This window comes from Panicum virgatum, chromosome 3N (assembly GCF_016808335.1).
Source record: "Panicum virgatum strain AP13 chromosome 3N, P.virgatum_v5, whole genome shotgun sequence".
NCBI classification, from domain to species: Eukaryota; Viridiplantae; Streptophyta; class Magnoliopsida; order Poales; family Poaceae; genus Panicum; species Panicum virgatum.
The window spans coordinates 21,734,514-21,745,669 of record NC_053147.1 but is presented as its reverse complement, the minus strand read 5'-3'; the positions used below and the strand labels follow the sequence as shown (position 1 = coordinate 21,745,669).

Below are 11,156 nucleotides of genomic sequence, written 5' to 3'. Positions count from 1 at the left end.
CTCAAGTCCATTGTGTGCAGATTTGGCATCCCTAGCCGCATCATCGCGGATAACGGGACCCAATTCAAAAGCAGACTCTTCCAAGAGTACTGCGAGGACATCGGCATCCAGCTATGCTTTGCGTCCGTGGCACATCCCCGCAGCAATGGACAGGTCGAGAGAGAGAATGCAGAGGTCCTTAGGGGACTCAAGACCCGCACCTATAACTGCTTGAAGAAGCATGGTGCAAAATGGGTTGATGAGCTCCCGTGCGTACTATGGGGCAACCGGACCACACCCAGCCGAGCCACCGGGGAGACCCCATTCTTCCTGGTCTACGGGGCTGAAGCATGCCTTCCCCCAGAAATTCACCTGAGCTCACCACGGGTCCAGGCTTTTGACGAATCCATGCAGGAACAACTGCGGCGTGATAATGTGGACTTCGTTGACGAACGAAGGTGGCGAGCACCAATCCGAAATGCATGCTACAACCAGACGCTTAGGCGTTATCATCAACGGTTCGTGCACAGTAGGGAGCTCCGGGCTGGGGACCTCGTCCTAAGGCGGATCCTAAACCGAGCAGGGCTCCACAAACTCTCCCCCGGCTGGGAGGGTCCCTTCAAGGTTACATAAGTATGCCGGCCCGGATGCGTTCGCCTTGCCACAGAAGAAGGGGTGCCGCTACCCAACCCATGGAACATAGAGCATCTGCGTAAGTTTTACACTTAGACAGAGCAGGAAATGAATTTTTCCTCTGTAATAAGATAGAATTAGCGTGCGGTCTAGAGCGGTGGGGGTCCATCCTCGTAAACCCGACCTCTGGCATCCATCGCACCATCGGCTCACATTAACGCGCGGCCCAGAGCGGTAGAGGTCCGCCCTCATAAACCCGGCATATGGCATCCATCACGCAAGAAATGTACATCAAGTTGCAAAGGAAAGATTTGCCCCCAGTTCTATCTTTGTGTCAAAATCTTATTTCGCATTTCGATTGTCCACTCTTGTTGCTAACCCCCGCGCGGACGTCCACTCTTGTTGCTACATCTAAGATCTGTATTGAGTTGCCGGACTGCCGTACAGGTCTGGAGCCCCTTTGCTGCTGGGAGAGGGGTCTGGACCCCTAGGGACCTGCTCTGGAGAGGGGGTGCTTGTTTCCTGGGGTGGTCTGGAGTCCTGTGTAGCCGCTTAGCTGGTTCCATACCCAAAGCCTACACGCTCCACCACCCTGTAACGAGTGCTCTAGTACCCGGAGCTGGGTAATTAGGAGCCCGGACCTCGTTCTAGCTCAAGGGTTGGCTTCCTAAGTCCTACACGGCAGGTCCAGCTCCATATCTCAAAGGATCGAGTACGACAGAATGGTCTCACCCACTGCTAGGGAGGGGTCCGGAATGTCGGAGCCAGGTCCGGTAAAGTCGGGTTTGTTTCCTGGAGTGGTCCGGAGCCCTGTGTAGCGCCTTAGCCTGGTTCCGTACCCTAAGCCTACACACTCCACCACTCTGTAACAAGCATCGTGCTGCCTGGACCTGCGCATCCGGAGCTCCGGACCTCATACTAGCTTGGGGCCGGTTCAGAATAGGTCCCGCGGGCCTGCTACTAAGCTTTGACTTTGAGTGGTATGCACGTTAAGCCTTGACTGGTGGTAGCTAGTATCAAACCATTGAGCCTACCTACCAGGGGACCCAGGCATCCGCTTTAAGGTTTCATGCAGATCGAGGTCCAGTCTCGGTGGTAGACAGACTCAAACAACTGAGCCTGTCTCCCAGGGGGCCCGGAGCGTTCGCTTTGAGCCAGAGCCAGACACCAAGGATCGATTCTGCATGCGTCAAACAGCTAAGTTGCAGTATCATTACTACCATCCCAGCGAGTTTGATTTTCCTCTCTGTAGTTTTTTCTGCTATACAGGGAATAAGTCGCTCGTTCTACTTGCAATTTATGCTACATATATTCCCAAGGACACTTGCTCAACCTCATACGGGGGTCCGGAGCGTCTTCTCGGCTCGAATGGCAGATAGGTTCTAACAACTGAACCTATCTACCAGGGGTCAGGGCGCCGGGGTGCTGCATACTGCAAACCAGAGCAACTGACAAACAGCTAAGTTGAAATTTTCTTCTATTAAAATTTCAACAAGTAAAATGTTTTCTACATAACGAAAAAAACAAAAGTTCGCCTGCTGTGATGGTCCAGCTCAGGAATCTGCAGGCTCCCGCTTGAAATAAGCAGCTACGAAGTCGACGACCTCCCGCACGCTTTCCCGAGCGGAGGCCTCCGTCTCCGCCACTGGACCATCAACGACGGGGGCTAGCGAGATGGCAGGGTCGTGGCTCCGGAGGCAGGTCAAAATGTACTCCGGCACAGCCCGCGGCCCTCAGCTTCAAGGTGGCCAGCAAGTATCGGCTCCAGGCGCTGGAGTCTATCTGAAGCAGAGTTCAGCACTGGGAGGGCATCAGCAATCGAAGCTGGCGGCTCCGCCACTTGGATTGGACTCATTCCAAGTGGCACCAGAGCTGAGCTTGCTTCGCTCGCCCAGTCGATGATTCGCTGGGCCCCCATGCGCTGGTCCTCCTGCAGCTTCCAGACTGCCTCCTGGACCGCCTCCTGCACCTGGGCGTCCAGTGCCGCCTGAGCCGCCTCCAGCTGGCGGGTCTTCTCCTGGAGCGAGGCCTCCTTCCGCGCTGCTGACTCCTTCGGGGTCTTAAGACACTTGCGCTGGCGCGCAAGGGCTGGCTCCATGCTGGTGATGAGGGATTCCCGCCGTGCTAGGGACATCCTCTCCCCCTCGTGCTCCATCTCGACAACAGCCTGTTGGCTGACGGTCTCCTGCAGCGTGCATAGTCTAAAGCTGGAGGCTTCAAAGTTATGCAGAGCTAGATCACAATAGTGGCCCCACCTGCGGGTTCGTCGCCTCTCCCGAGGTGGGCCCGGGGTCCACTGTCGGTACCCTGTGGCAGGGATACCCACTTCTACTGCAGCAAGGCAGGACTCGCGTAGTCATCCATAACTACGCCCTAAGGGGGCAGAGCATCCCGGCCCCACGGGTCAGGTTCTTACCTCACCGGGCCAACGGCCCCGGACACGCTCCCCGCTCTGGGACGGATCCGGTGACGCCACGTGTCCCTGAGGAGGGGAACCTCCGTGCCAACAGCCGAGGGAGCGGACCCCCCTAGGGATCGGGGACCTCCCCACGTCCGTCCGGACCTCCCACGTCCATAGAACCAATATACCGCCGGGGCGGGGTCCGGGGGCGCCACGTGTCCCGCAGGCGCGGGCGCGAGTCTTCCGCTGGAAGACTCGCCCACCCACCGCATTTAATGCGGGTGGTTGAGGCGTGCTCTACCGCCGCTGCACGCGGGACAGTTTTTGTCAAGCCTTACTGTAGACCACATATTATCGAGGTACACAGTGCAGCCGCATGCGCCGCATCCGCGCAGAGCCTGTCTGCCGCATTAAATGGATACGACGGCACGGCACCTTTTCATCATACCGCCTACGCCACAAGTTACACGGCCCGTTCGGCTACGCAGCAAGCTACGCCGCAAGCTACGCCTTGGCGCCGTTTCGACAAGACAGGGCATGGCTATGCCGGACGGAAGATTCCCATGGATATAGCAAGGAAATCCAGGAATGAGATCTCCGTCTCCTGCAATGCCATAATATCTGTACAGTATGTTATTTTATACTACATCGTTGGGCCCACCTGTCGGGGACTCAACGGCCATGTACGCGCCTCTCTTGAGATATAAAAGGGAGGCGCTCGCTGCACACTAGAAAGGCTCTCGAAGGCCAAGGGAGGCCAGACACAACACAAGCTCGGATTCACTCCGAACGAGCTCGTTCTCAACCTCTTGAGAGCGCAAGCAATACAACACACAGTGGACGTAGGGTATTACGCTCCGGCGGTCGGAACCACTCTAAACCTGCTGTGTTCATCGTGTTCTTGCATCGAGATTGGGCTAATCCTAACTAACCCCTGAGTACTCACCCTCTGGGTTTAGGCGGGTGCACTACGTCATCCGGCTGTGGGTTTGCACACCACGACAAGCCTCAGCCAAGCGTACAAAAGTTGCCTTTGTTTTTTGTTTGTAGGGTCAGGAACCGTGCTCTTGGTAATTGTTCTATTTTTATTTCAGAATTTGGGATAACGCGCAGTAAGATTTAAGAGTTCATAATTTTGAAGCGAAATCTACGAACTGCCCAGTGCTGTGATCTGGGGCCTTGTTTGTTGCTTACGCGCCCATATGTAAATATGTTTGTCAACATCCATCATCAGATTCAGATTTATTCAGCTCTGTTGTACGCAAGTCATTTTTGTCGTTCCTCGGTGCAAATGGAGCGGGGCCGTGTGTAATCTACTGGTTTATCCGAAGCGTTATCGCTTCGATCACAACGCAACGACCAACATGCGAGCTCTTGGCGACCGAGCCAAGTGTGTTCGTTAAACTGCTAAGGCGAGTTTTGGGAGTGTCATTGATATAATTATTAAAATTGGAAACTTGATAACTGTGCCAGTGAAGTGTCATGGTGATGACATTTTTTTCACATTTCATAACACTCTTCTCTTCTCTCTCCTCGTATTATTGGTATATGTTAATAAATTTAATATTCATAATACTTTTATAACACTTTCACTAATATTGGTCTAAGTTAACCAAACTCACCAAACTCTTGCCGTTGTCAGTAACATTTCTCCTCCAACACGTTACACCCTGGAGCCAGGAATGCCACACCATACTGTTCCAGTTTAAAAAAATACTGACCGAGTTTTCAATGGAACACATCCGTTGGTTGACGAACAAAGGTTTGCGAGCTGTTACTGTTCGGGATGGTACCGACGGTGTATTTAGATCGTTTTGGCAAAAAATTTTGAAAAAGAATCTTACTAATTTGAAGTATTAAATAAAATTTATTTACAAAACATTTTGCACGGTTGTAAATCGCGAGACAAATCTAATAAATCTAGTTAATTTATGATTAATTCATAATTAGCAGACAGTTACTGTAGCACCATTGTTGCAAATTATGAATTAAGTAGATTCATTAAATTCGTATCGTGATTTACAACTCATCCATGCAAAAAGTTTTGTAAATAAATTTTATTTAGTACTAATGGCCACCAGGTGTGTTCATTAAACTGCTAACTTAACCAAACCCTTGCCGTTGTCAGTACCATTTCTCCTCCAAGACGTTACACCCCGGAGCCAGGAATGCCACACCATTAGTTTTTCAATGGAACACATCCATTGGTTGACGAACAAAGGTTTGCGAGCTGTTACTGTTCGGGGATGGTACTGAGCTCGAGAGGCACAAATCCCTGTGTATTCGTGTCCCCCGCAAGCCATCACAAAAACCCTCGTGAAAGCCAAGAGCTCTGCAGCGGCGGTCGGTCCGTCGCAGCCACGGGAAGAGAAAGCCTCGTGTGTGCCATGGCCGGACGGACCAATTCGGTGGCATGGCATGGGGCTAATGGCCACGCCGCCGACGCCGGATGGGCATCGCCGGCGGCAGCCCAGAAACGCATCAATGCAGCACGGCGGCGAGGTCAGATCGGCCATCTTGAAAACAAGGAGAGGCATGGTCTCTTCAAAAAGAGAGGAATTGCACGCCAAGTCCACTGCCGGTTTAAAGATTCTGCCATTGCCCATGCGAAGCACCGAGCAGGCCACGGTGTCAAAAGCACGGCGCGTCGGTGCGCGCCGCAGCTGCAAGGTTGGCTCGTGCCTGTGCCTGATCCGGTGGCGTCGTCCGGCGACCACCGAAGCAATGCAAACAGCGGCACGCCGCCAGCCACAGCATTTACAAAGATGAATGGAAAGAGAAGAGGGGTTAAAAATGCTAAGCTGAGGCTTATACTAGACTCTCTGTACACGTCGAATCCGCCGGCGATGCGAGTCACAGCCCAACGTCGTCCTCGTCGGCGGACGCGTGGTCGGCGTCGGATCCGTCGGGCCCGGCGCCCTCGCTGTCGGAGAGGCGCGCGAGCCAGCAGCTGCCATGGAGGTGCCCGCTGACGCAGACGAAGTACTCGAGACAGCCCTCGTTGGCGCCGAGCCGCCGCGACGCGCTGCGCGGGGCGAGCCCGGCGGCGGTCATGCTCCAGACGCGCGCGCCGCAGTAGGGGCAGCGCACGCGGGGCTCCAGCGGGGCGCGGTGGCCCACCAGCCACGCCCGCGTCCGGGAGCGCATGAACCCGCGGAACACGCCGCGGTAGGGGCCCACGTCGTCGGCGGCGCCGGCCACGGCGTGCTCGCAGGGGTCCGACACGAACAGCAGGTCCCCCGCGCACCGCCGCGACAGGAAGCTCCGGCCGGACGTCTTGGAGAAGCGCGACACCGGGGCGAAGTGGCCCGGGACCGCCGCCCCCGCCGCGCCGCAGCAGAAGAGGAGCAGCTTCCCCAGCGCCGGCCACCCGCCGCCGATGCGCCCGGCCGCCGGCGCCGACGCGGGGGCGCCGCCCGTCAGCGCCGCCACCATCCGCGGCGCCCGCGACACGCAGAGCTCCCGCCACAGCACGCGCTCCGCCACGGCGCGCAGCCGCCGGCTCACCCGCGCCACCACGCACAGAGACTGCGGGTCCCAGTTGAGCGTCCGGAACACGAGCTCCAGCACCTTCTCGTCCATGATCCCGACGTTCACGCCACGGATCCGCGCCGCATTGCCGCCCCCCTCCCACGGTCCGGCGGCGGCGCCAGAACCTCCTCCCGCCGCCTTGCCGCCGCCGCTGCCGCCGTTGGACGCGCCACTCAGCCGCCTCATGGTCGGGCCCGTCTCGCTCATCCCGCCGCGCCCATCAACCTCGCGCACACACCGGCGTGCGCCGCGAGCGACCGCCGACTAGCGAGTGTTTCCCTTGCCTAACTGCCTAGAGCCCGTTCGGTTGAACTTAAAAGCGCTGGCTGGGCTGGAGTGCTAGCTGGAATCAGTATTCTTGCTGGGAGTACCGTGCCGACTAGAACTTTTGTAGTTTCGTACCAGACGTCGGAACAAAAGCCGACGGGGCGGCTTGCCTCCAGCCGTTCAGCTGCACCTGACCGCCGAACCGCTAGGCCAGCCAGAGCAGCCCAGCCAGCGCTTATCTGCTCAGCCGAACAAGGCCAACCGGCGGTCGGCGGTCGGTGCCCGGCCGGTAGCCAATTATATCGTGCCGCAAGTTTTCCGAGGTCGGAGGCGGTTATATACGACCGGCGCGCGGGCACGGGCCCGATTCCCCGCCCGACAAGTGGAGCGCTCCCCGGCGTCAGAACGCTGCTAATAGCAAATTAGGTGCGCGTCTCGGTGCGGGTTAGAGTAGTCTCGGCGCACTTGCCCCGGCTAAATATCTGCTGCGCTACGCGCTAATCCCCGTGCGAGCCCGCGCTGACGGCGACGGCCCGCCGCTCGTGCCGTCCGCCCCACGTTTCTGGAACAGTCTCGGCCGTGCGTCCCGATCCTGAACCAACCAGCCATCGTTGCGTCTGCGAACTGACACTCGCACGGCACGCAGCACACTGGGCACGGCAAGTATCCCGGCGGCGCCTCTCGCCCTGTCCAACACCACCCATGGCTGGGCTCTCGCCGCCTCGCGCCCACTCGCCCGGTGAGTTCAACGTCGAGCTTCGGGTTGCTTCCCTCGGGGGGGCCGGGGCGCGCCGGGGCGACACGTGTCGCGCGAACGGGCACCGGGGGCGACGGAAATATCTGCGGGGTACGTGGCGCACCAGAATTGGCTGGGGGACGCGTGGCGCGACGGCCGAGCTGGCAAGGATTTCGTGGGGCGCGATGCTCCGAGGAGCCGAAACGTGAGGCGATCTTCGCCGCACACGTAGACGGCCAGCACTGGCTCGCCTTTTCTGTTCTCAGCTGATGTCTCCCCTTTTTATTTTCTTTTCTCGTGAGACATTTAGTAATACTAATTTATTCAATATCTTTCCCATATAGTTTGAGATTTGAATATCTCGTTGGTAAGCATTGCTTGGTATATATAAAACAAAAGAATAAGCCAGAATAGTCTGCCTCGGTCAAAAATGTCACATTGATTAAAAAGCATGCTAAAAATCTCCTACTTTATATATGGAAAAAATATGCTCAAAACTCATTTCTTCATATAAAAGGAACAATTGCTCTTTTCCCACGGGCCTAAATGTAAGAGCTCGACGAGATCCTGACCATGGTGGTCGGTAGCTCGGGCCTGGGCCTGACGCGGTGCCGCCGGCCCCAACAAGTGAGGTCAGCGATCGATCACGTTGATCCAGAGAGCAAATAAAGGCAATTTGTCCGGCTTGGGGGAAAAGGATGGATAATCTCTAAACTACGATTCGCGCACCAAAAGGTGCGACGTCAGCGTGCCACGTCGCCGGCCGTTCCCGGCCGTCCGATCGGCCGGGCGGACGGTCCATATCGGGCAAATCCCAATAATTTTTCAAAAAAGCCCTCGATCTCTATCGAAATTAGACCGCAGTCCCCTCGCCCTTTCCCTCATCCTCTTTCCCTTTCTCCTCCTCCACATCGCCGCCGCCGCCTCGCGAGCCCACCGTCGTACCCTCCCCCCGCCGGCCTCTGCCCTTCACCTCCCTCCTCCAGCTTCGTCCCGAGTCTCGAGCCTTCGGCTCGCCGCGACGTCCCGGCGCCTCCCGAGTCCGCCATCGCGCCATCCGCCTACCACTCCTGGTTCGCCTGCAGCTCCGACGCCCCCTCCCGCCGGTGCCCCCTCCGCGAGCTCCCCTGGGTGGAGCGGAGCTCCGGCGCGAGCTCCGCTGCGAGGAAGAGATCCAGCGCGAGCTCCTTGGGCGGGCGGAGCTCCGGTGTGAGCTCCGCTGGGCGGGCCGAGATCGCGCGACAAGGCCGAGGCCACGGCGCGGTAGCTCCCGCGAGACGGCGGAGCCCTCTGCCTGCCGGCTCCGCTGCTACGCCGCCCGACGGCAAAATCTGCTCGAGCGAGGACCTCATCCCCACCACTTACAGTATCGTTCGCCGCCCGGCGCTTGCCGTGCTGCGGTAGCCGCCTCATACCCCAGCTCTCGGGCCTCCCCTTGGCTTCTACGTCCCCCGGGGCCCCAGAGCTTCTACGGCAAAAATCTGGTTATTGCGCACAGGCAAAGCCTTGCGGCTGGCCTCTTCGACGTTGCTGCCACCTCCTTGCATGCCTATTGCACCGCTTGTGCTTGCCTATCCGGCCACCCTCTGCCTCCTCCAGCCACGCCACCTCCTCGCTCTGTTCTGCAGTGCCCCGCACTGCAGCTCTCCCCTCTGGTCCCAGACTTCCAGCCTCGAACATCCGATACAGCCACTGAAAGCATCTAGGCCCTCAAGGTATGTTTCGGTGATTAATGACAATTATTATTGTGACTAATGAGTTTGTGCAGCTTAATAAAATCTTATCGCTCATTGGATCATATATTAAAGAGGCCCCTAAATTTCATTATTCAAAAAGGCGATCTCGGTATTCAACTCAAGTATATAACAAGACTAAGGATCTTTCTAGTCCTAAGTGTCGCAAGGTTGAGAAGGACACTTAGGTTAGTATATGTTTTATAGTTTTGTAGAGGTCGCACTATTAAGAGCGGTTAAGGCCAAATAACTTGAGCATGGACATGGTCAATCAAAAATAGATGCACACATTGGTCACTCAGGTTCTTAGAAGCTCAAACAAGTGCTGTTCAGTTCATATCTCAAGATTATTTGGATTTCATTCAAGACTCAGATTAGAAAAAGCAAAATCAAGAAAAAGTCTTATCACCGGTTTAACCGACGACATCAATTTTCTATACGTCGGTTAAACGCAGTTGCTGAAGTCTGGACACAGTGTTCACCGGATTAACCGACGATGTTTAAAATTAACGTCGGTTCAGTTGTCCAGAGAGTCGGTTTTTCAGGGGTTTTTAGGCTTACACTCACCGGTTAAACCGACGAAGGATTTGAGTTAGTGTCGATGCAGTTGTCCAGAGAGTTGGTTTTTCAGTTGATCAGTGGACAACTACACTCACCGGTTAAACCGATGATACATCGGTTAAATTGCCCGAGCTGTAACGGCTAGTTTTTCAAATGGACAGTTTACATTCATCGGTTAAACCGACGATGACTTTCGAAGCCATTAGTGAGGAAGTCTTTGCTAGAGTTAATGGCATAGACTTGGCAAGTGATATTTGGAAGGAGCTCATTGAAATATCACTTGTTTAGATCTAAATATGATTCTTTTAAAATGCTAGCTCATGAAAATTGCAATGATATGTATTCTCGCTTGAATGTCATTGTCAATGACATTAATACGCTTGAAATATCTAAAATTGATAGTGGCTCCATCAACCGCAAGATACTCATGCTTCTTCCGAAACCCAAGTACAACATCATACATGCTATGCTTCAAAAGGATAATCTTGATACGATGGAAGTGGGAGAGCTTGTGGGCGAAATTCGCGCTCATGAAATGGGTATTCTTGGTATGTCCGAAGAGCCAACTTCAAGCAAATCAATCGCTCTTAAGACCAAGGTCGACAAGCACCGCAAGCTCAAGATGATCAAGCAAGAATCAAGCCCAAGCGATGAAGAAGATCATCATCAAGAAAGCACATCCGATGATGAAGATGATGATGGTGAACTTGCCCTCATGATGAGAAAGTTCACACGCTTGAGCGACAAGATCAACAAGAGGGGGTTAAAATTTTGACCCTAAAAGAAAGATGTTATGGTCAAGGGGAGATTACAAGAGCAAAACTTGCTACAATTGTGGAGAAAAGGGTCACATCTCTCCAAATTGCCCCAAGCCGGACAAAAGAAAGAAAGAAAGCAAGAACAAGTATCGCCATGATTCGAGCGATGATGAAGAAGATGAGATGAAGATCAAGAAAAATAAATATGGGAAGAAGAAGACCAAGCTCTTCCCAAAGAAGAAAGGCAACACCAAGAGAAGCTTTTTGGTGGTAAAACAAGAATGGGTGACCGATGTCTCATCAAGTGAAAAATCAAGTGATAAGAAGACATCGTCACCATTGCTCTCACAAATGAAGAACCATTGCTACCTCCACCTCCTATGTGTCTCATGGCAAAAGATAACATAAAGGTGAACTACAAAGCCGGTGGAAAACATTGGGTACTTGATAGCGGTTGCTCTCAACACATGACCGGCAATGATAGCATGTTCACCTCTCTTGAAGACCCCGGCGATCATGAACATATCACCTATGGTGATAACTCAAGGGGAAAAGTT

General features: G+C 54.7%; 1 protein-coding gene across 1 annotated transcript; it reads right to left on the bottom strand.

Moving 5' to 3' along the window:
• Nucleotides 1-5,116: 5,116 nt before the first annotated feature.
• Nucleotides 5,117-7,108, bottom strand: LOC120665063 (EID1-like F-box protein 3). Its single transcript, XM_039944490.1, has one exon. It carries the CDS (start codon nt 6,749-6,751, stop codon nt 5,867-5,869), a length of 885 nt encoding a protein of 294 aa, XP_039800424.1. The 5' UTR covers nt 6,752-7,108; the 3' UTR covers nt 5,117-5,866.
• Nucleotides 7,109-11,156: the final 4,048 nt, after the last annotated feature.